Genomic DNA, 24768 nt, shown 5'->3' with positions numbered 1-24768 from the left:
GGAGTGCTCAACGTACGATGAGAGTAGAGTTGAGTGAGGGTGGTTCTCGTCATGGAGAAATGGGCTTAGACTTGAGGGCAAAGGGATACTCTCCCTCTCCCATATTCCTACGCTTGCACAACATGAGAAAGCAGGAGGGTTTACTGAATATAGGAGGACACAAAATTTCACCTTTTTTTTTTTTATTTCTTCAAATACGAGGAGAAGCCACACCCACGTTTTTTTGTGGCTGGAAAACTCACGGCATAAAGACACTCTCGCCCTACGATCTCCACATCATTATGAGCAGGTAACACCATGACAACTCCAAACCAAAATTAGACGGCCTCGGATGAGTCAAATGGTCAAGCAAAACCGTGATGATGACGAAATCAGCGACCCTCTTTACCCTCTCCTCCTCCTCTGGAGCCGCGCCTTCGGTGGCTGCAAACAACTGAGAAAGCTAGTTTTCTTGGCAAACTAAATTAATTCTACTTGTATGCTACTATATTTTATAGTTTTTTTTCTCAAACTTAGCTTGCGCTAGCAAATTTTTAACATCATGATAAAATACCAAAAAAAAAAGTATTCATGTCTGTAAAAAAATAAATAATAAAGTCATCCATGTGAAAAGTTAAATTGTATCTTTAATATATTCCTTTTATCTTGATAGGTAAGATATTTTTAATTAAATTATATAAATCAATAAAATTTAATTGTCTAATTAAAAGCATAATAATATTTTAATTTTACCCCTAATTATTATAAATAAAAAATAAATATTTTTTAAATAAATTAATGAGAGTACTTATCTTTTTTTCTTTTCAATTTAATAAGAGTATAATAGTTCATTCATTAAAAAAATATACTAACAACCTTTTATATTTAAGAACTAAAAAATATTCTAGAAGATCTCTTATATATAGAGACTGAGGGAGTATCTTTTAAGAAATTGAGTTAAAAGTCAACTAGATAACACCAAAAATAAATAGTGTGCTTCCTCCATTAAAAAATATAAGATAATTTTAATCGAATCTTAATCCCAATAAAGTAATTATTTATTTTTAAACTGACCTTATTTTCTCATATTTACCCTTATCTAATAGGTGTTTCACCTTAAAATAAATATAAAATAGTTTATTTGATAGGAACACTTAAAAAAAAAAATCAATGACTACACTTTAAAAGAATGAAAATACCTCACATTTTTTAATATTGAGTCTTTTAAAAATGCCTTATATTTTTTAACAGAGGGAATACATATTTTTATTCTATGCAATTTTGATTATAAAGCTTTCTTTGAGTATAATTTTAATAATGTTGTGTTATTCTATAAAGCCACTGACAACTCCCTACTAACTTATGTAGCTTTTATGTGTTGAGACATACATACAATATTATCACTGCTGGCTTGACTGAGTTTATTAAAGAGGTAAATCTAATTTTAAGTGTTATCTATTTTTTTCTTGAAATTGCTAAGTTAATTGCCTTGTCCCTAACTTTTTCATGTGTTTAATGATCCGTTTTCATTTTCAAATTTAGAGATCCATAAAATTTGATAATGTTGGTGACTTTTCATGTTAAACCTTCAAATTAGACTCATTGACATGTAAAATTTTAATGTTTTCACATCAAAATTCCATGCTCACGAATAATTAGGATTCACGAGTAATTATTTTTTCATTTAGTTAGGATCTGTATGTAATTATTTAATTTCTTTAAACAAATTTGAAGAAAGCTGTTCTTGTTATTAGTATTTTCTATATATTTATACCATTTTGTGGTTTTAAATTTGTGAAAGGGAAACATGTTTGGAATAAAGTTGAAATATTCGGAGGGTAATAATAATAATAATGATGATGATGATGATGATACATTTAACGAGCCAGGTTCTACGGAACGCCAGTGCTGGAAGCGCATACGGAGGCTGGCTCTGTTGGAAACGTGGATGGCTCTAGGATCGTTCAATATAACGACCTCATTCCTCTTGTCATCACTCTTTTTTCTTTAATTTTTTTTTATTCACCCGGATCCAATGCTTTCCCATAAGAAATTGCAATTAAATTATATTTTTTTTTGTTTATCTCAAATTCACTCTTAATTGATTTTTTCAACCTACTCGAAATACGTATTAAAAAAGAAATTGTGGTTACACTTGGAATTGTACTGGACCAGCATTGAGGGAATTTTTATTTTTTATTTTTCACATTTTGACCAAAAGAAGTCGAAGTTTTTATACTGAATGAATTACGGGGAAAATATATACGATGAGATGCAAGAAGGCTCTCCCAGGAATTGGGGAAGAACTGAAGTGTCTGAATCCATTTAAATAGACTCCCTTCTCATCAACCCCACTTCCACATCCTTACGCAAACGACAAACGGAGACTCGCGCTTCTTTCATTGTCAAGCTTCTCCAACACATTTTGCTCTCTCCGATTTTATTATCACAGGTACGTTCGTCTCTTTCTCTGTCCTTTTCTCCCCTCGATTTTATCTGCTGGGTTCATTGTACCCCTCTTTGTGTCTCTGGTTATTTTCAATTCTCGCTATTAGCAATTACCAGATTTCTTTCTCCTCATCCGTAGTTTCATTTATATGTATCTGTGTTATCAATTAATCCCGCCTGCTGCTTATTGATCGGGAGCAAATATTAGGTTCTTCCTGGAGTCCCCCCCCCCCGCCGGCGGGGGAGTTACTCTTATATTTCAATATTCTGTGACTTCGACTTTATTTGTCTTCATTTTTTCCCCAAACAAAACTCTATTTCTGTTCTGTCCTTTAGCGATTTCTCCTTTTTAATGCCCATTACTTTTTGCATTGCTTTCTTTCCTAAAAAGGACAGCGGGCAATTAGATTTAGGTTCGACGGATTGCGGTTTATTTGAATTTCTTAATTTGATTTGCATATTTTGGTGGGATGATATGTTGAATTGTTGATCACGAACAGCTGTGTGATTAGGGTCATTGTCTCATCTGTTAGCACCCAAAGGATTTGTTGGAGAATGCCAGAATGTGTTGTTGCTAACCGTCAAGTTTTAATTCTTCAAATGTACGTCTAATTTCATTCAATACACGAACAATCACAAGTCTTCCATCCTTGTTCCCAGAAACCTGACTGGGTTAAGTGATAACAGGAAGCTTAAATTAAAGCACGAGAATGTAGAAAAAGGTCTGAATTACTCAATAAGAGTGGCATCTGCCTTAACCATAAATTTTTCTTGCCGGTAGGCCTAAAATTTGTTTTGCATTCTCGGGTCATTCGGATTGCCTAATACTTCTGTTTGTTCTTGTTTACATTCTTCACGATAACTACTGACATTTCTGTAAATTGAACGGTGGCTTTTCTTGTTAATTGTTGGATGATAGCTAAGTTGGCAGGATGAGATGAGCGCTTCTTGCCTGATTTTGTTTTTTAATACACTTCAAAGCACTTCAGTTCTTGGCTGACATTAAATTTATACTTTGTCAGGAACTTGTAGAAGTATGAACCATGGGTACTTATAATGGACTAGCCATTTCACAAGGGAGAGAACCTCTCTTTTCATTTGGATTGATCTCTGATGTCCAGCATGCTGACATTCCCGATGGACGCTCCTTCCTTGGAGTTCCTCGGTATTATAGGCATAGCATTCTTGTATTACAGAGAGCAGTGAAAAACTGGAATGATCTGCAGCAGCATAAGTTTGTGATAAATTTCGGGGATATTGTCGATGGATATTGTCCAAAAGATCAATCTTTTGATACCGTAAAGAAAGTTGTGAATGAATTTGAGATGTTCAAGGGACCCGTGTATCATATGATAGGCAATCACTGTCTATACAACCTTCCTCGCAGCAAGTTACTTCCGTTATTGAAGATTCAGAGTCCTGAGGGCCATGCTTACTATGATTTTTCTCCTGTGCCAGGATATAGATTTGTAGTTCTGGATGGTTATGACGTTAGTGCCATCGGCTGGCCTCAAGATCATCCAAGAACATTGGAGGCCTTGAAATTCCTCCGACAACATAATCCAAATGCAGATAAGAACAGTCCAATAGGTTTAGAGGGGCTTGAAAGGAGGTTTCTCATGTTCAATGGAGCTGTTGGAAAGGAACAGATGGAATGGCTGAATGGTGTTCTTCAGGAAGCAACTGAATTGAAACAGAAGGTGGTGGTCTGTTGCCATCTGCCTCTGGATCCTGGGGCCTCAACCGAAGCGGCACTATTATGGAACTATGATGAAGTAATGGATTTGATACACCGATATAATTGCGTCAAGGTCTGTCTAGCTGGACATGATCACAAAGGTGGATACTCTATTGATTCTCATGGAGTGCATCACAGAGTTCTTGAAGCTGCCTTAGAATGTCCTCCCGGCACAGATGCGTTTGGATATGTTAATGTTTATGATGACAGGATATCACTTGTTGGCTTGGCAAAATGGAAAGTGTAGACATGTATTTTAATCCTCAAGCAGATTTGTCATGACAGCAGGAAGACATCAATTGTTTATAATATATTACATGGTACTGGCATCTTATTGTAAGTCCTACTTTGTGGGAAATTTTATATTTCTTTATAGCTATCAAGACTTTCATTTTGATTAATGGTGAAACGGCCACTTTCTGTCCAAGTTTTCCCTTCGTAATAATTAGAGTTTACTTGACATTGGATTTTCTGGGACTACACCCTAACAATTAAAAACAAACACAGCTTTGCTCGTGAAATATATATATATATATATATATATATTTATTTATTTATATAATACTTTTTCTGTAGGTGGTTGTGACATTGAACACATCAATATTGTAAGATCTCTTGTACCATTCTCTAGTTAACTCTAATTTTAAGAAAATCAAGGAATTAATTTCAAATAAATATTTTCAAGTTGTAATATTATCAAAATGAGATCTCAAGTTTTTTGAGTTTTTCAACATGATATAGCATCTTTACAAATATAAGTTAAAGTGCAAACGGAAGGATGAGAATTCACAAAAAAGTCAACATTTGTATAAGAGTTGAAAATAGTAAAACAGTGTAGAAAACATACATGTGCCACGGCATTGCACGTTTTGATAACTTTGCTGTTGTCAAATGACAGCAGCAAAAGTGAACTTTCGACGCACTCTATTTTTATGTTTGACGTTTGATTGAGACGATCTATGTGTCTACAAAGAGAGCTTTCTCTTCTAATTAATGGCATTGATTTCATAATTAAACTAATTCTCAGTAAAAAAAATTGAATATCAATTTCACAATTAACTCCTTTTCACAATTAAGCTCATTTAAAGTATCATAATTTCATACCAAGTGTCAAAAGCCTTAAATACAACCTAGATCACGCTTAATAAACTAATACGTACTTGTGCAATACATCACATCACACACTTAACGCTTTAAACACGTTTTACAGCACTCAACCCCTTAATCACAAAAACAAAAGGGGGAGTCACAATACAATAATCATCATAATCATTAAACATCAATTATACTTTTACCCACTTATTATCTGTACTAGTATTTTGGCCCTTTTCATATTTCATAATCCACATATATACTTCACTTAGGGTCTAAAATACATAGTTTAATTTTAACCAACACATAATGCAAGTAAGTGCATAGATAAACTCCTAGTTAGCAATATCATCACTGATTATACATGTATGATACTCAAAATAAAATAGGCCTACAATTTTAGGATTGAAATCCTAAGCTTCGTTATATTTTTCCCTAGTCTTGCTTCGATGAACTAGTTCTTGTAATATTAAAGGGAGGAGAATGAGTATAATCACTTAATAACCAAGGTCTATCTAACTCATACTAACACATGTCAATCAATTTAAATAAAGTGGCAATATAATTTCATACACATATCAATTTAATCATTTTCAGGCCTGTATTTACATTTTACATCATTAAAGAGCATACATCCATGTAGTGACAACACATATAGCTCATTTCCCATTGTTACACAACTAGTCACACATTTTCATTACAAAGGTCACAACACAGACAATCATATATCCTTTTTATCATATATATATAATCACACCTCTCTTATATCCTTCTTATGCCTTGACACAAAACTGTGGGTTAGAATACACTGAGATTATTTATAAGATGAGATTGCCTTAACCATTCATGCATGAGAGGCTACCCGCTTAAGGTTGCCTTACTCACTTGTGAGTCATAGTTTCCCTAAAATCTTGCATTGTGAGGTGTTATCCTCCTCAAACTAGCTTTCTCGTCGAACAAGTAAAAAATTAGTTAGGTTCAAATCCCTCTTAGAATAAGTAAGACAATCCCCTATCGAACAAGTGGGACAATAAGTATAAACAAATCCAGATAAACCATCAAGCTTTGATAGAAGCCTTACCATCTAGATTTTAAACTCACTACTCCTCCTCTTAGATAAGCTCTCATCTCTCATGATCATGCAAAGTATGAAGATTCAATATTTCATGTCATACAAATACTCAATGTTCATGCATATATGATATCATCATTGTACTCGAGTAATGAATGTACGTCACATAAAACATGCATAACCAAGTTATTGCACTCCACTTTACTTATCATCGAACACCTCACTATACATTTTCGTTGAACTCCACAAAACAACAAATTATTGAACGCTACAAAAGTTATTTCATAGAACTTCAAATAAAACATGTCATTGAACTTTGTAAACACTATTTCATTGAATTTTACACACATCAAGTCATTGAATTCCAAAAAACATAATATTTGATTTCCAAATATTTTACACCATGCTTGCATTTCAAGTAATTTCACACATTTCAATTATAATATATAAACCAATAAATCAATTAACACACGTCATGTTTGCATGTCAATTAATTTCACACATTTCAATTATAATATATAAATCAATAAATCAATTAACACACAAAAATATAAGAGATTTCTCCCGATTATCTTAAACTTTTGAGAGGTTAAATATTTTATCCCTCAAATACACACTTTCAAAGCTTTCATGAAACTTGAATGGTGCCAAATATGCTCACTTTACATTTAACCACAGTATTAATCATCAATATCCCCCTTTTTTAAATAATTTTTACTATTTAATTCAACACTTCAACACTTTTAAGATTCAATCCCTTCACATATAAGGGTACTTATAAGGTTTATTAACTTACTCTAACTTCTATTAACTTCATGGAACTCCAATTAACCATTAATGGAGTGATATTACTCCAACCATATTATTTATAGTGAAATTTCAGGTATGTATTACCTTACAACTACTAAAACTCACAATATCATAAATGATAGGTTTAAATAGCTCAAACAATTTTTATTAACTCTATTTAAATCAATGGATTTAAATTCATAACCTCAATGGATTGAAAATCATCTTTCTCAACTAAACCTTAACTTTCAAATTCAAGAAAATACTAGAGGAAGAGAGGGAAAGGGCTTAGGAGTTTTACTTTTAGTAGTTGAAGCTTCAAAATACTCCTAATGCCTTCAAATCTCAAGCCTTAGTAGAGGTTTTCACGAACTTCTTACGTTTCTTCATTTTTGCTCCCTCTTTCTATGTTTTTTGAACTTTGATACTCTTTATTTTTGAAAATTTGTCACCGTGTGTCACGGCACATGTACCACACATCGTGGCATGTGGTATAAAGAATGAATCTTCATGCTCTAATGGCTTGTGCGCTATGGGATGGCATGCATGCACCGCGGCATGTGGCAGAGTCATTATTTTTTGTTTTTCCTGCTTTTTAAAATCTTGGTGACTTTGACTTTGGACTCAATCTTAGAATTGAAATCACAACCTAGAACATCTGTTAATTTTCTGACCATATACTACATTAATTTATTTAATTAACTTTATTTGCTCAGTTAATTAAAGATTAAATTCTTTAAGACGTTACAAATATGGTTATATACTTATATCAAATGCTTTAAGATACCCAATCCAAATCCCTTATTTTTTAGGTTCTGGCCAAGCAACCGACTTAATTGAGCAGTGTTATAGTTTCTGATCGAAATTCAACGTTTGATGCGTCACAGATCCCGCCAACTGGCAAATAACCTCAAAGTCAACTCCCCACCATGAGAACGTGAACTGGTTCTGCTAGACAGTAGACACTCAGGCTGGTTGAATACATTGCTTAAGAAATTAAAAAAACGTAAGCCTCTTCCCCCATATGTTAAGTCGGATAGTGTCACTTACATTATCTGTGTAATCTAATAATGCTGGAATGAGATAGTAATTGAGGAAAGAATAAAAGCCAGCAGCCGCGTAATTTTAAATCGCAATATATAGTTAACTCCATCCCCTTCTCAAATCTATGATTTATTTTAAAATAGTGCAGAATAAGTGGGCATGAACAAGCTAGCAATAGATGAGTCCGCTAGAAATGATGACAACTCAGAGAACTCAACATCGTAGACAAACAAGTAAAAATAAGAGTGGCATTCTATCTCTTAATTATTTCTTCATATATCCTAAAAATATAGACAACAACAATGGAACACCACCTTAATTCCAAACAAGACCATTCTGCCTTCCCGAACAAAGGCCGTTTTGGTATGGGTGAATACAACTAGAAGGGGCTTATATAAGCTTGAAAGGAAAACCAATACTGCATGTCGTTTTACCTATGAACACACTATTGACCCGTCATCTCTATCTTGGGTTGGGAAACCTTAGCCTTCCTCTTCTCAATGTAGAAGAAGACGAAGAGGGACACCACAGAGAAAGCGCTGAAAACAGCCGAGCAGATATCCAGGGACGCGTGGCGTCCGCTGATTCCGAGGACTTGGAACAAATTTTTGGTCTTCCCGGTGTCCGTGGTCTGACCATAAGCCACCTCGTGGTCGGCGGCGTCAAAGGCGTAGGCGCGTACGAAGTACGTGGCGGTGGGCACGTCTTTCTCTACAGTCCACTCGAAGCTCTGCGCGGTCGTGTTGGAGGCATCGTAGGGTCTGGATACGATGACGTGCTGGCAGGTCTTGTCCCTCGAGAGCTCCTCCTCCGTCTTCCTCCAAGCGCGATCTTTCTGGCTGATAGGCGCGTAGCACAGCTTCACCTTGATCTTCTTGTAGGCAGAGTCCGTGCCAGCCGGTAGGGTTCTGTTCAAACCCCATGTCACTTTGATTTTAGCTTCTCCAGCTTCCAGAACTGCCAAGTGATTACATGATCAGCGTGAATTCAGTTAATTATGATAAATCCGAAATGGAAAGAATGGAGACTTAACGGAGAGTTTGAAGAATACAAGGTTGGGAATGGGGATTACCTTGGCCCTGTGTAGGTGAAGCGGTAACGTCAAGGGTCTGTTTGAGGGAAGAGAACAGGCGGTTGCCATAACAAGATCCTGTTAAAAAGCAAAGGAGGAGAGACGCAACCACGAGCCCACGTGCTTCCATATTGGCTTCCAAGTTGCAGGAATCCGAGTGATAGAGGCAAAGGCGGATTGGAATTGTGGGGAATGCAGGGTTCGCCTCATTTTATATAAGTTGCCGAACCCTCTGTTAAATAATCCGTCAGATTCAGATAACGCCAAGCATCAAAGTCAAAGGCCCCAATGGCTGCGAACGGTAAAGCATGTAAAAGTGGCCTTTGATCAGGTGCTAGGGTCGCTGCTTAAATTAGCACGACCTAATTGTGCCATTACTTTATTAGAGCGGAATTCTCCTCTGTTATTATGTTATGCTCCCTCCACCATAGAATATTTTTTTAAAAAAAATTATTTTAAAATATAAAATATTTTAAATATATTAAAATTTTATTAAATGTATCAATTTTAATATTATTTTTTATAATTATTTTTATTATTTTTTAATATATTAAATTATGAATATTTTAAAAAACTTATATTTTTATTTTAAAAAAATAAAATCATTAAATATATTTAATAAAATTTATTAATATATAAAATTTTATTTAAAAATATTTTATAATTCAGAACGGAGGAATTATTTTTGAACCAAATAACTTATTTGAATACAATTCAGACTACTGTATCTGAGACTACAGCTTTGTTGAGTTTTATTTATTGCTTTTGTCGTTCCCAATTGTTTCTTTTCCTCTAGTAGTTGGTTCTAACTTCTAAGTAAGTTTATCCAAAAACAAATAAATGCTCCCTCCCTTCCAATATATTTAGTGGTTTTTATAAAATTAAATTCAATTTATGATTTTAATTTCTATAAATTTTTAAAAATATCCTTTATCAATAAGAGAAATTGAAAGAAATATATTTAAAGAGTGAAATAATTGAGGGTAATATTGAGATAATAATCATTAATTAACAAAATCTTATTTTTTTCAAAATACCAAAATACTAAATCACCTCAAGAATATCTTATAAAAGAGGAAAGGGGACTAGATTGAATCAGACGGAATGAAATCAACTTGAAAGAAATAAAAAAACTCTTCTTTAAATAAGATTAGGTTTGATAATTATTATGCTAAAATTAACTAGACTGATCTGATTTTTGGTTTACTCCAATTTCACTCGGTTTAAACCTAATCAAATCACCCAAAAAGAATAGTTTTGATTTATATTTTGGGAATATTGACCAAAATGTCATCATTTTTTCTATACTATATAATATATATCATGCAACCGTAAGGATATTTTATAATGATATACAGATAATAAAACTTGACGTTAATAATGGGTTGTAAAAATTTTAGTTATATTTTAAAAAAATTGATGTCCACAAACATTGTTTTATATTTTTTTAAAAAGGTCTTTGACATGGAATTAGTAGTAACAGTAATAATAACAATGGGGAAATTGATAAGGAGTTGACTCGTTTTTTCCAAAGAAATAGGTTTAAATTTCACTCTTTATATAAGAATTAATTTGTTGATAGATAGTAATTTGTAAGTAAGTTTTTAAGTATTCTTTGAACCATGAGATATACCCTAACCTTGAGAGGTCTTGTCATAATTCGATTCAACCTAAAATTTTTTAATAAAAAAATATTGAAGTGTATAAAATTATTTTTTTTTTTAAAATCTAATATAAATTAAAATTTAATTTATTGACAGTTATAATATTTTGAAAAATCAAGTTAAATCCAACCAAACATGAATCAAATAGATCCATAAATTCACTAAATGAATCCGGTTGGTTATGCTTGATTGATGTAAACGCCAAAAAAAAAAAAAAGCTCGATCAAAGTCTGATTAATTATTGAGGTTTTTTAATTTTTTAAAAAAGATGAATGATTCCGTACAGTTCCTCCCTTCTCATATAGTAAAGTATTCAAGTACATGTTTCGTCCCCACATGTCCAAGAAAGGGCAAAGGAACAAAGCAACGGGGATTGGAAAAGCCGGCACGGCTATCCAGTTCTGGAAAAGCCAACACAGCATAGAGAGAATTTTCCTACTTCATCCGTCAACTTTAAATTTAGCTGTTTACGCTCCACAACTCACAACTTGGTTGCCCTCCTTACTCATCGCTCAACAATTTGTCAATTTGTGACCCAAGTTGCTCGACATCATAAAAATTGAGCCAATATTATATTATTCACCTTCCAAATTTTTCGCACTGCTCAATGTGAAATAAGCCCGGATATATGCAACACAATCTGACGTCGACTCTCTTGCAGCAACTCCTTCCTTGATACATGACAGCTCTGTTCTTTTAATCTACTCCATTTGCTTCTTCTACATCTAAAATTCTGCTGAATTTTTGTCTTCTTGGAAGGGTTCTAGATTACTAGAATTGAGCGTAAGTTTTTCCAAATTAGATCACTAGATTATATCCATAATACATAGAAATCAAGGAAGGGATAAAATAAAGCAACCCAAGAACAAGAAATGAATCGTGAGCGTAACGCCGGGCATCATATCATCGCAAGAAGCTTAATCCTTCTTTGTATGTGGTATATTCTACGAACTTTCTCGCTTCAAAGTTAAAACATATACCCACCTTCTTCCCTTAGGATGAGCAAAGGTAAATTGAGGAGGGGAGAGGGGGGAGGACGGAATCAGGTTGAGATGACGAAGACGTGGCAGAGGACATCAGAACCTGTGCCGGATTTCACCGATATCATGAACGAAACGTTCTTCGGGACAGCTAATCTGGAAAGCAAAACCTACGATCTTGCAGGTCGGCAACCAAGGGTTTCAGCAGATATGAGCATTGGCTTCGACGACATTACTAGAAGTAATAGTGGCATGTTGACGCAAGAATGGTTGGAGGAGGCTCGTCGTGTTATGGCGGCGTCTCCGGCACGCTATTTCGGATCCCCCAGATTTGCTGCCACACAGCAAGCATCCTCCCCGCTTCCGTATCTGGAAAGAGACCTGCTTTCGAGGTCCGCCCGAAGGTATTATCTATCATTCATTCCTATGTCTCTCAAGGCTCGACTGTTTTTCATCAAAAATGGTTCATGCTGGTCCCTACCACTCAGAAGTCAAAAGAAATCTATGAAATTTATAACATCAATAATCGATCTGGGAAAATTATTATTTAACTCTACTTTAATTGAATATTAATGTTTATATGTTTTGTCAAACGTATGTTTATGCTTTAGAGTCAAATAATAAGGTACACTTGATTGATCTGCAAATGATAGTAACATATATATATATATATATATAGACACATAGTATAGTGATGTGTAAGCCTTATAATATTCTAATATTCATAAATCTGCTTAATTAGGAAGTAACTAGTAAAGCCATGGTAGCTTTTTAAATGTGACATTCATCATTTATGACCAAATTTTGCAAAAAAAAAAAAAAAAACTTTCATGATATAATAATTTTTAAAGAATTATTATTTATTTTATTATACTTTCATTGTCTAATTTTTTTAAGGCTAGCTAGCAATAATAAAACTATCATAAAAAGGAAGGAAATAATAATTGATGATAATGGGAGCATAGAATGGACTAATGGTGCAACAACAAAAATATTTAAAGTTCCCAACTTACTTAATAACCTTTCATAACTAATCTCTCTGAAGTCTTGATTAAGATATCAGCTTGCTACTTCTCAGGGAGAACATGTTGTAGAGTAATCAAACCATATTATAACTTTTATCAAACAAAGTGACAATTGATTTCAATATGCTTCGTCTGCTTGTAGAAGACGGGATTAGTGGTTATTTAAATTGCAGCCATATTATGACACATAATAGTAATAGGCAAAATATTTTCATTCCTAAATCTTTCAATAATCCACTAAGCCAAACAATTTCTGCAACTACACTTCCTAGTGCACGATAAACAACCTTTGCTAATGACTTTGAAATTGTGGTATGCTTCTTTGACTTCTAAGCTATGAAAGCTCCACCCATTTTAACGAGATAGCCAGTCACCAACGTCCTCGTTTTTGGACAAGTAGACCTATTAGAATCACAATAACTAATTAATTTCATTCCTCCATCATAAGGAAGAAAACACCGACACCCTAGGTCCTTCTTAATGTATCTCACGGTGTTCATGGTTGCCTTTATATGAGACTTTCTTGGATCACTTACAAATTGACTAAGCACCTGCACTGCATAAGAGAGATCAGGCCTTGTAACAGCTAGGTAAAGCATCTTTCCAATAAATCTTTTATCTCTAGTTGGATCTTTTAACCTTTCATCTTTCTCCCCCTCTTTTACCTCACTGTACAATCTCAATCTTGGAACTATAGGAACATGTCTAGGCTTTGAAGCTCCTAAACTAGTATCGGCAAAAAGGTCTAAAGCATTTGTTTTTTTTTAGTACTAAGCCCTTATCAGACATAGCAATCTCTATCCCTAGAAAGCATCTTAGAATGCCCAAGTCCTTCATTTTTAAATTGTTTTGCAAGTACTGTTCAGTTAGCAATCTCTATCCCTAGAAAGCATCTTAGAATGCCTAAGTCCTTCATTTTTAAATTGTTTTGCAAGTACTGTTTAGTATCTTGAATAGCAACATCGGAATTTCTAATGATTACCAAATCATCAACATATGCCAAGACTATAACAATATCATTTTCATTTCATTTCATTTGATGTAAAATGAATTGTCATGCTTACTCTATGAGGAACCGCCATTAGTAAGAGCATCAGAAAGTTTGATATTCCACTGCCTTGTGGCTTGTTTGAAACCATATAATGATTTTATAAGTTTTCAAACTTTGTTCTCCCCCTTTTTACCAAACCCCTGAGGAATGCGCATATATACTTCTTCTTCTAAGTCCCCTTGTAAAAAAGCATTATCAACATCCATTTGGTAAATATTTCATTTATTCTTTATAGCTAAAGCCAACACAAACCTAACGGTAATCATTTGATAATAGGAGAAAAAGTATCAAAATAATATGTATCTTTAATCTGACTATAAGCTTTAACTACCAAACGTGCTTTTAATCTATTTAATGATCCATCAGCGTTACATTTGGCCTTAAAAACCCACTCACAGCCTATAAGTTTCTTCCCTAGAGGTAATTTTACTAATTCCCAAGTTTAGTTTCTTTCTAAGGCTACTACAAGAGATAAATTCTTTATAATGAGGTGAGATATTTGTATAACCGACCCTATGCTGAATAGGATGAAGAATCTTCCTTTGACCTGCCTTATTTGTGCTATTTATTTTAGCTAAACTTGCACAGTCATAATCTTTCAACCATTCTGGAGGTTTTCTGTCCCTTACAGGTCTAGAGGCTTTGCTAGACTCAGAAATGAGTTGATTTACAGGTAAGGTGCACTTTCTTGTGACAATATGAACACTCCTCAGCAGAATTTCCATGACCACTACCTCGATTTCCTCTTCCTCGCCCCCTAATCAGCATAGTTGAATTTTCAAAGGAAGGGGGGATTGCTCTGCTGATAAATGACGTTGAGCCTCTTCCTGACAAATCATTGAATATGCTTGATTTACTGAGGCAATGGAGTCATGAGAAGAATTAGGCTTCGAACATCTTAGTATGAGTCATTTAACTGCATCAAAAACTGAAAGAGTTTTTGTTGATATGTGATCTTGACGAACTCTGTGAGGAGGAGCATTTGCAATTTGGAATTGAAACTGAAGTGCCGTATTCCTCCCATAGTTCCTTTAATCGTGTGAAGTAGTTTGAAAATGAGAGAGACCCTTGTGTGGTAGTGGAGATAGACTGATGCAAACCGTATATTTTTACTCCATAGGTAACGTCGAACTATTCCTTCAAATCTCCCCAAATCGATTTGGCGCTTTCATAAAAGGTTATAGATGCCGCTATTTCTTTTGAAATAGAATTAAGCAAGACATGAGTATATCTAATCTACTGTATCTTCAAGTTCAATTAAATTTGAGTATATCTTCTTCATGCAGATACAGGAAGAAACAAAAGCGTGTTGACTTAAAAGCCTTAAAGAAATTTGAAAGGGCTTTTCTATCTTCACAGTCATGATCCACCAATTATTCATCGGGATATGGAAATTAAGGTGAGGTGAAAATTGGTGACTTGGGACTGGCAGCCATTCTTCAGCAAGCCAATTCAGCTTATAGTGTCACAGGTAACATTTTTATATGTGTGCATGTTTTGGATGGTTAACTACTGTGGGATCATTAATTTAACTCAAGGCATCTGTAGTTCATATTATGAGCTCAGGTACTCCAGAGTTTATAGCCCCAGAGCTCTATGAAGAGGAATAGAATGAGCTGGTTGACATTTATGCTTTTGGCATGCTTGCTAGAATTGGTAACCTTTGAGTACCCATATGTTGAATGCACAAATGCCGTAAAAGTGTACAAGAAAGTTATATCTGTTAGTGCTTTACAATCTCTGGACTATCTCACATGTCATTTGACACTAACATTTCAGTCTTTGTCTATTTTGAGTGTGTTATTTGTCAATTCCTTTCAACAACAATGTGTAGCTCAGATTTCTCAAACCATTTATCTCTGACTTGATTTTTTTTAATCTGGTATGCTAGATATAAAATAATTACCGCCGTCAGATGTCTTCATAAATGATGATTTTGTTGGATCTATGTTCCATATCATCATGATTTGTATTTTTCTTTTCATGGTAGGGAATAAAGTCAGCATCTTTGGCAAAAGGGATAGATTTTGGGGTTAAAGCATTTGTATTAAAGTGTACCTACTAAGGATCTCTTAATGGATTCCTTTCTTCATTTAGACAAAGATACTAAGGATATAGGTCATTTTTTAAAGCCTAAAACTCACCATTCAAGTAAACATTCTTAGCATCTAAATTTCCTACTGCTTGATTCTTTTTACTATTTGATTTACTATTTCTGTAGAGACAAGTAGGGAATTTAGAGTGGAAAGTCAGCGGAGAGATGTTAATACAATATTTCTGAAACTGAGACTAGTAGACTTCTGAGGTTTTCTTTCACATTTACACACAAAATTGTTTGATTTAAATATCTATTATTTTTTTCTCTCTTGTGTATCTAAAATAGCTGCTGCTTATGTGGAATTAGGTCATATTTGCAATACCCAAGCCAGTGGTTAGAAACTCTTTGTTAAGGCCCATTGCTTCTAACTTGACCTCTGAAGTGGATGTGGGGACTGAGGAAGGTAACTTGACAGGAAATGGTGCTTACCTCAGTTCATCAGCAGGCTAATAACTGTACTGATGATGGTAATTGTAGTTCAGGAAACAAATCTAGGGGGATTGCTGATTTTCATTCCATTGCGAGAGGGATTACATCTAAGGATTCAAAAGTAACTGAGGGAGAATCTTCTCCAGAAGCAAAATCTGGTACATTATGCGATTCTGAATTAGAAAATGTCAACTTAATTGCCATAAAGCTAAAAAATTGTTGACAAGGCAGCAAGAGGACATAGAGAAACTAAAGAAGAAGCATGAATTAGCTGTCTTAGACTTTCTGAAGAAGCTTCCATTTGAAGTGTGGCAGCTGGTTTTAAATATATATATATATATATATAACCATGAGTTACCTGACAGTGCAACTGCACAGAGACTTGAGGCCTTCCCCCTCTGCTTAATGCGTGTCTGTGAGGTTTCTGGTACTTCAGGCCCCATCCTCATCAAGAAAGCTCTCATTAGAAGTAAGTGAAATTCTGAAAGCTTAGAACATTGTGTGTGTCATATTTAGAATCTTGGGTTTCCTAGCGTCAACATTTTAGGTTCATCCATCAACGATTGAAAGACGGCATGACTAACGTTATTTCTGATGGCATGAGTATTGTTGGCATCATGTTAAAGGACAAAGCAGAGAAGTCAAAATATGAAGTCATTTCCACCGAGATTTACTTCACGGAGTGCTTAAATCTGTGCACAAAAGCATGACGGTGTGATGAGAAATTGCTCTTGACATTGAAACATCAAGATCTCACCCATCTATACTTTGATACTGACTCTAGCCATTCAACTAGAAACTGTATATTTGTATATATGCTCACCGACAATTCTTTAAATATTGGGTAAATTTAGTGGAGGTCCTATGGTTGGTGTTACATATGTAAGTGAAACTTTAGGACACTTCCTTTGGGTTTAATCTTCAAGTAAATGCTAGTGACGATGACCGTGGCATTTTCATTATTTTTTTATATTATGCTTCAAGATTTTGTGGGGGGTTTTGTATGGTTGATTCTACTTCCAGCAAGGCTCTCCAATGTGGAGATGTCAATGGAATTCATGTCAAGATCACCTACCAGGACTCATGTTATTTCACCTTTTGTTCTTAATTGATAACGATATAGCTCATTGAACATCTACAGGAAATTTTTCAGCCTCAAATATTTAATCAGACAGGTCTAATTTAAATGAATGAAAGCATAAATACTTTGTGCTCCAATCACTTGAGAATATAAATAAAATAAACAGAATCGGAAACATTAAAAAAAAAAAAAAAGCTTTCTTGAACTTGATCACTCGAGAATAATTGTTAATACATCTTTGGGAAAACATTATTTATCCATTAATGTATTCCAAAATACACTTTTTAAAGCCATTGGTTAATGCCATAAAAAATATGGAAAAAAATAAAGCAATTTTCCAAAACATGAAAGTTGTTTTCCTTCCGAATACATTTTGTGGTTTGTGAGTAGGACACGTCATTAAGTAAATAAAATTGCACAAAAATTCCATACTCCACACGGACCACGGCCATGTTTGCACAGAAGGAGAGTCCCTCCCAAAATGAGGCAGAAACGGATAGAGGCGACATGAGGTCCTCTTTTATTCTGCCACAGATAACAAAATCCTGAAATCGTCATCCCCTTCCCCTATCTTCTCCAGTTCTTCTCCTCCCTCCCCCCACACCATTCTCTCTTCTCTCCCAAGGACTCTCCAATGGCAATTTCTTCAGCAACAGCTTCTGCTTCCTGCAAGCTCATATTCTTTCATCCCTCTCCCTCTCCTTCCTCCTCCCCCTCCCCCCCTCTCTCTCTAAACCCCCACAAACTCACATCCCCCACATCCCATCTCTCCTCTTCCTTCATTAATCCCTCCACAATCCTCCACCTTTCTCCCTCCTCCACCGCTACTCGCCACCGCTCCTTCACAATCCGAGCTGCTCGTGGCAAGTTTGAGAGGAAGAAACCCCATGTCAATATCGGCACCATTGGCCATGTCGACCACGGCAAGACCACTCTTACTGCTGCTCTCACCATGGCCTTAGCGGCTCTGGGAAACAGTGCCCCAAAGAAGTACGATGAAATTGACGCTGCCCCTGAAGAGCGAGCTCGTGGAATCACCATTAACACTGCCACTGTCGAGTATGAGACTGAGAATCGCCATTACGCCCACGTCGACTGTCCCGGTCACGCCGATTATGTCAAGAACATGATTACCGGCGCTGCCCAGATGGACGGCGCAATTCTCGTTGTTTCCGGCGCTGACGGTCCAATGCCGCAGACTAAGGAGCATATACTTTTGGCTAAGCAAGTCGGTGTTCCAAATATGGTCGTGTTTCTGAATAAACAAGACCAGGTTGATGACGAGGAGCTTCTGCAGCTTGTGGAATTGGAGGTTCGTGAGCTTCTTTCTTCTTATGAATTCCCTGGTGATGATGTTCCCATTATTTCTGGTTCTGCTCTGCTAGCTTTGGAGGCATTGATGGCGAATCCTGCCATTAAACGAGGAGAAAACCAATGGGTCGACAAAATTTATGAACTTATGGATTCTGTGGATAGCTACATCCCGATTCCTCAGCGTCAAACTGATCTTCCTTTCTTGCTGGCCATTGAAGACGTGTTTTCAATCACGGGTCGTGGGACGGTGGCCACAGGCCGGGTCGAGAGAGGTACAATTAAGGTTGGGGATACTGTAGATATTGTTGGTGTAAGGGAAACTAGAAATACAACCGTGACTGGGGTAGAAATGTTCCAGAAAATTCTTGACGAGGCCATGGCTGGGGATAACGTGGGGCTGTTGTTGAGAGGTATCCAGAAGATTGATATTCAGAGAGGGATGGTTTTGGCCAAGCCAGGCACCATTACTCCGCATACTAAGTTCGAAGCAATTGTTTATGTCCTGAAGAAGGAAGAAGGAGGGAGGCACTCACCATTCTTTGCTGGTTACAGGCCACAGTTCTACATGAGGACTACTGATGTGACTGGGAAAGTGACTGCCATAATGAATGATAAGGATGAAGAGTCAAAGATGGTTATGCCTGGAGATCGTGTTAAGATGGTTGTGGAACTTATAGTCCCTGTGGCTTGTGAACAAGGAATGAGGTTTGCTATTAGAGAAGGAGGGAAGACTGTTGGAGCTGGTGTCATTCAATCCATCATTGAGTGAGTGCTTGGGCATTGACTCTTCAAGTGGTGGAGATCTCACTATTTACAGTTTATGCGATTACTTTTCCATTTTACACGAACTGATGCCATATCCAATTTCTTGTATTTTGTAGGTCTATCCTTTTTTCTTTGAGATGTTTAGTCAAGTTGGATTATATTTTTCTCATGCTCTCTTTCTGCTTTTCTCTTTGATTGTTTCGTCTGCTGAGTGGTGAGTACTCAAGGTTACTTGTACTTCTGCTTGCATGAAAGTATCTGGTTTTATGTAATTGAGACTGGAAAGTAGTTCTTTCCTTTAGGGCTAAGTCAGTGGTTCTTACGATCTACAATCGTGTTTCAATCTCACCCTAATAAGTAAACTCAAGGCAAGTAGACAAGGTATCCTCGGAGGTGCATATTGTTAGACTGCTATATTTAGTTCTTTTGACTTTCATTTGTTTTATTATTTTTTTTTCAGTCCATGCTATATTTATTCATTGATTATATTTAGTTTTAAATTAATTTTTAGTTTTTTTTTTTGGTTCCAAGAGGACGAAATTTAATCAAACTTAATGAATTAAATGAAAAAAATATATTAAAGTAAAAAAAAATAGTACCATTATTTTTTAAAAAAATAAATGAGTAATATAAGAGATACTTGTGACTCCTTATAGAAGTACTTGTCCCTAAAAATGGGATCACGCTTATCAATTGTCATGTTCTGTTTATTCAGCAAGTATATGCTTCTACGATTTCTCTATCACAAGCTTCGCAACAAATGAAAGCATCATTCTTAATGTCAAATAATTTTTATCTGAGTCGAACCTTTGCGTGGTAAAATGCAACTTCAACTTCATGCCGGCAAATGGAAGGTAAGCGCATCTTTTGAACAATGGGATCATGGGATGTCACCTATCTTTTTTCCCCCTTAGCACTGTCAATTGTGGTTTCATATGAAGGGTGCTTCCAATAGTCCTTACACTAACGGATGCAAGTGATCGACAGTAATGTTAGGATCTTTAAAACTTAAAAAGAGACAAAAAAAGAAGGACCTAAATAGAATGCAATTTCATCTTTCCATATAGTATTATATATAGATAGATAGATAGAGTTCTTTATGACAGTTTAAAGAGAGATAAATTTCCCCCCACCGGAAGGGAGATCATCCATCCCTGGAAGCTTCATGAATACACCTGTGACATCCTAAACTGATGCACTGCCATCTAACACAACGCCTGTTGAACGACCCTCAAGGGCTGTCTCAAGATGGAAGCCTCAGTTTCCAAAATATGTTATATGATTCATGCAGCAGCTAACAACTCTACCACCATAACTCTTTGAAAATGGTTGATGCTATCAACTGCTGAACAAAACCCGCCTTATGCCTTTTCTCCTGCTGATCCTTCTCATCACCAGCCCTGCACGGAAAAAACCATCACTGATATTTCAACATTTGGTATGAATCTTCATAGATGCAAGGATGCAGATTTCTTTGACATGAACACGACTGTTTCTTAGGTTAATTAACCGCATAGCAGTAGGATAGGAGCAAGAAATGAAAACTTGCCTTTGAAATAGCACCAGTGAAAGGCACATATGCTCCTTTAGAACATAAACAAGATCATTTGACATTAAATAGTCAGCATGACACTAGACCTCCTAAACCAGAGACTGGTGAAAATAACAGATCAGCTCAGCTTTGAAGATTAAAAACGTCACTCCTTCTATAGTTGTAGTACGAACTAGTTTAACTTGTTTTGACACTGGTAGTAGATGAAAATGACGGGTTGCTAAACGCACTAAATCAAATTCTTATTACTGTTGTATGTTTATGACCAGCAGAATCATGTTAAGCAAACCTAGCATATTAATCATAACGCAGGAAAATATTCCCACGTCTGAAAATGCGTTTGCTTTTGCTGTCAGTTCAATTCTCCATGTCTATAGGTTTCACAATTCGCAACCAGTCAGTCGTTTCTTAGTTCGTGGCTAGAATATGTTCATGGTCCATAATGTTTTCGTCAATCAATTGCAACTGAACTATAATCTTGCTATCCTTTGCGGATTTTTCAAAGTACTCCTTATGTGAAAAGGATCATAAATGCAAAGATCCCAAATATGAAACATATAATAATCATCCGCCAATAAACAAAGCACAAGATGGTATGACACAACCATTCAGCAATTAAGGCAATGCCACCAGCTATAGAATTTCCCGAATATCATAAGAAGAAACGTTTTTATTTAGAGAATAATTAAATATAAAGTGGAACGTAATACATCCATCGCATTATTAGTTTATCAATATTAGTCAAGTTAGTAGTTTCTATATGTTTATTGTTTCCCAGAACAGGAGCTCAGCAAAGATTGCATAGGCAAAACAGTTGATTTTTGAGTGCACATATTTTTATATCCGGTCCACTCTTAAACTGGAAAGCTTTAAAAGTTTATATACTAACTTCTCATTACTGCTGAATCTCAGATGGAAAAAGGGTCTCACCTGCTTCCATCAGAGATTGAGACTTTGTTGTTGGTGAGTTCATCCTGATGAACACTGTCAGAGTTTTGAATAGAGCTATTACAGACAAAAGGGGACAGAATCAGATTAGTTGTTGGGTCATGTCGGTTTCCCCTTGCACCTGTGACCAGTTTCTTTCCAGGCATTGCTGAATTACCAGACAAGGTGTTGGATTTCTCAGGCTTGCGCCTCCGCTGCAAAACATGAGATCAGAATACACATTCAACCACATTATACAAGAAACAAATGCTTAAAAAGCCAAAAACTTGCTAGAATATATTCAGGACATACCTTGAGCGAGCTAGAATGCTGTACAATAAAATGTGCAGTTGCATCCCTCCCTAAATTTGCGGCACAAAGAGGGCAAACCTGAAACAGGAACATTGTAGCAGTCACTCGGAATTCAATAATAACTACTTATTTGTTTGTGATGTTTCGAAATGTCCTGTCTCATCCTTATCACCCTGATTCAGGTAAGGACAGGGTATCATATCAACTTGGTGCGAAAATGTTCTGTTCAGATGTTACGAACAGAAGCACACAAAAAAGGAACTAAAACTAAAGACCAACTAAGGACAGCCTACTCAAATCAATCTAGGGAAAAGACAGGAGCAAAAGGGTTCAATGCAATCAGAAATCATATGAACACAAATTTCTGCTAAACATGATTTAAGGATCAGAAAGTCATACCGCATTTTTTAGCTCAAAGCAATGCTCCTCTTGCAAATGGCTGCAGAGAACAGGAACTTCGATTTCCACATAACAGAAAGGACATGGAAAATAAGAACGCGCATCATCATCTCCATCTGACTCATAGAACACTGAAATATTGTCTGCATGATTTAATAGTGTTATTGTCAGCAGCTATTCCCAGCAGAAACACAGAAACTCTATTATATAAATCCCAGAAGAAAGAGCAGCCCAGCAAATAAACGCAACAAAAGCATCCATTTTACTTGATAGTTGTTTATATTTGATATACATCATCCAGCTCCCCGCAAAACTCCAATATCTAATGCAATTATGTTAGCGCTCCTTTATGTGAATAAATCTCTTTGGAACCGTGGGACAGCCTTAGTTTAAACACAAACTACTATTTTACATGATTAAAACTCGCTAGCGACATACCGAATTTCAAGAAATTATAAACTTGACCGAAAAAGAGTTATAGGGGCAGACACCAGAAGATGGGATACATTCGAACCCTGACCCAGCTTCCCACACTTATGGCCGAAAGGGGGAAAGCGCAATTTATGTGGGAAGTGAGCACCTTTTCTTCAGGGTCTCTCTGGATTATAAAAACAAGTATTGAAATTTAAAAGGTTTTCACCTTCAACAGAATTTAGGTCAAATGGATTTTCAATTAGCACAAGTTCATCCTCAAAATCAACATGACTTCCAGCTCCCTCAATTTCCATCTCTTCCTCGCTCAGAAATTGAAGAGGCAACCCTGTCAGAGGACACAATATGGGTTTTTCAATCTCAACCATTGAGACTGACGACTGTTCGTTCCTTGCAATGGATTGCCGAGGGTTCCCGACTTCAGCTAGCAACTATTGACGCTCCCCATCAAGTGAGTCGCTTTTCTTCTCAATGTAGTTTGTCATCTTGCTCCGCTTTAACTGAGCACCCCCAACTTCAGAATCAATAGGATTTGACTACCATTAATACAGTAAAAGCAAACCCTTTTGTCAAACTCTTGAGAGATTCCGAGGTGCTTGTTGTATAGAAATCAGAGAAGATATCTGACGGTGGACGACCTCTTTTGGTAAGAAGAACAGATATGGAAGTTTAGTAGATTCCCCCAACAAACATCTATTTAAAATATCAAATTTGTGGGCTTTTTCATACACAAGAATAATCATATTCATATGTATCCGAATCAGGATCCTTGTAATTCTTGCACCCCAGAACTTGTCAGAACCTTTAATGCGCATATACGGAGCATTGACTATTGGTTCAATTAATTAAAAGTACAAAGCGAAGAGCAATTGAAGCCATCTATATCTTGGATCAATCGCATCTGCAGTTACTTCTGGAAAGTGGTAGAAGCAACATCGCAAAGTCTGCCCCCTTTTCCTAAAATTAGGTCTTTTCTAGCAGGAAATCTTGGGTTCGACTTCTACTTGGAATCCATTGCACTGTGCTTGGCCAGCCTAATCCAAATTCACTTATACCCCAAGAAGGGAGAGAAGATTACAATACTAGGCAATCCAGAGAAGGAAAGGTGGGGAATTCGAACTAAAGAACATGAAAAAAACAGAAATGCTTAATAGTGAATGACAACTGTGCGGGAAAAAAATAAAACGAAAGAAAGTACCAGAGTGAAGGCGAGCTGCTTGAACAGCAGAGAGATGTTTGGCAGGATGAAGACCGAAAGACCTGAAGTCAAAGTCCATGGCATCAGATGTCCGTGCCGGCAAGAAAAAAGAGTTCAGTGAGCGTGGCGGCGGCGGCGGTCGTCAGAGACAAGCAGTGGCTAGAGAAGGAAATGCCCAAAGAGACGATTTGCTTCTTCGTCATCAGCTTTGATTGGCTGGCGATGGCTTTGCTCACTCGTACATTGGTGTCTGACACTCTGAAAGCTTTTCCAACACACAACTTCGCGATTGATAACCGACACGTGG

The 24768-nt window shown here is 36.1% G+C and overlaps 5 protein-coding genes across 7 annotated transcripts; 3 read left to right on the top strand and 2 right to left on the bottom strand.

The window, feature by feature from the left end:
- The first annotated feature begins 2277 nt into the window (after positions 1-2277).
- On the top strand, positions 2278-4592 carry LOC129320462 (manganese-dependent ADP-ribose/CDP-alcohol diphosphatase). Its single transcript, XM_054965927.1, is given in 3 exon segments — positions 2278-2431; positions 3450-4389; positions 4392-4592. Coding segments are annotated over 2 exon segments (975 nt in total). The 5' UTR covers positions 2278-2431; positions 3450-3470; the 3' UTR covers positions 4448-4592.
- A 3683-nt stretch (positions 4593-8275) lies between these two features.
- LOC129320707 (high-affinity nitrate transporter 3.1) lies at positions 8276-9442 on the bottom strand. Its single transcript, XM_054966268.1, has 2 exons — positions 9235-9442; positions 8276-9119 (listed from the first exon to the last, which is right to left on the bottom strand). Exons 1-2 carry the CDS (start codon positions 9362-9364, stop codon positions 8608-8610), a joined length of 642 nt encoding a protein of 213 aa, XP_054822243.1. The 5' UTR covers positions 9365-9442; the 3' UTR covers positions 8276-8607.
- Positions 9443-11401: 1959 nt separating this feature from the next.
- LOC129319901 (uncharacterized) lies at positions 11402-17615 on the top strand. Of its 2 annotated transcripts, XR_008595546.1 has the most exons (3): positions 11402-12282; positions 15241-15425; positions 16359-17615. XR_008595546.1 is itself a non-coding variant. In XM_054965010.1 (2 exons), the coding sequence occupies exons 1-2, from the start codon at positions 11897-11899 to the stop codon at positions 15317-15319; spliced, it is 465 nt and encodes a 154-aa protein (XP_054820985.1). In that variant the 5' UTR covers positions 11402-11896; the 3' UTR covers positions 15320-17615. The 2 variants fall into 2 exon arrangements, 1 of the variants encoding a protein (XP_054820985.1); XM_054965010.1 differs by having other exon boundaries at positions 15241-17615.
- A 464-nt stretch (positions 17616-18079) lies between these two features.
- LOC129319900 (elongation factor Tu, chloroplastic-like) lies at positions 18080-19949 on the top strand. Its single transcript, XM_054965009.1, has one exon. It carries the CDS (start codon positions 18197-18199, stop codon positions 19643-19645), a length of 1449 nt encoding a protein of 482 aa, XP_054820984.1. The 5' UTR covers positions 18080-18196; the 3' UTR covers positions 19646-19949.
- Positions 19950-20676: 727 nt separating this feature from the next.
- On the bottom strand, positions 20677-24768 carry LOC129319509 (protein DEHYDRATION-INDUCED 19 homolog 5-like). Of its 2 annotated transcripts, none has more exons than XM_054964614.1 (5): positions 24462-24768; positions 22832-22974; positions 22433-22510; positions 22083-22335; positions 20677-21041 (listed from the first exon to the last, which is right to left on the bottom strand). In XM_054964614.1, exons 1-4 carry the CDS (start codon positions 24538-24540, stop codon positions 22120-22122), a joined length of 516 nt encoding a protein of 171 aa, XP_054820589.1. In that variant the 5' UTR covers positions 24541-24768; the 3' UTR covers positions 20677-21041; positions 22083-22119. The 2 variants fall into 2 exon arrangements, with proteins under 2 accessions (XP_054820589.1, XP_054820588.1); XM_054964613.1 differs by having other exon boundaries at positions 22124-22335; positions 24462-24756.

The sequence above is a fragment of the Prosopis cineraria genome, unplaced genomic scaffold (genome assembly GCF_029017545.1).
Source record: "Prosopis cineraria cultivar Desert tree isolate PC_DT_omini unplaced genomic scaffold, ASM2901754v1 PC9, whole genome shotgun sequence".
NCBI lineage: Eukaryota > Viridiplantae > Streptophyta > Magnoliopsida > Fabales > Fabaceae > Prosopis > Prosopis cineraria.
This window is presented reverse-complemented; position numbering and strand designations above follow the sequence as displayed.

Excerpts from the sequence above, each read along its gene's own strand:
- LOC129320707 (XM_054966268.1), bottom strand. The coding sequence starts at position 9,364 with ATGGAAGCACGTGGGCTCGTGGTTGCGTCTCTCCTCCTTTGCTTTTTA. Across the intron at positions 9,120-9,234 it reads TTCACCTACACAGGGCCAAG|TTCTGGAAGCTGGAGAAGCT; the intron begins GTAATCCCCATT and ends ATCACTTGGCAG.
- LOC129319901 (XM_054965010.1), top strand. The coding sequence starts at position 11,897 with ATGAGCAAAGGTAAATTGAGGAGGGGAGAGGGGGGAGGACGGAATCAG. Across the intron at positions 12,283-15,240 it reads CTTTCGAGGTCCGCCCGAAG|ATACAGGAAGAAACAAAAGC; the intron begins GTATTATCTATC and ends TTCTTCATGCAG.
- LOC129319900 (XM_054965009.1), top strand. The coding sequence starts at position 18,197 with ATGGCAATTTCTTCAGCAACAGCTTCTGCTTCCTGCAAGCTCATATTC.
- LOC129319509 (XM_054964613.1), bottom strand. The coding sequence starts at position 24,540 with ATGGACTTTGACTTCAGGTCTTTCGGTCTTCATCCTGCCAAACATCTC. Across the intron at positions 22,975-24,461 it reads AGCAGCTCGCCTTCACTCTG|ACAATATTTCAGTGTTCTAT; the intron begins GTACTTTCTTTC and ends TAAATCATGCAG. Across the intron at positions 21,042-22,123 it reads TCAATCTCTGATGGAAGCAG|GGCTGGTGATGAGAAGGATC; the intron begins GTGAGACCCTTT and ends TTTTCCGTGCAG.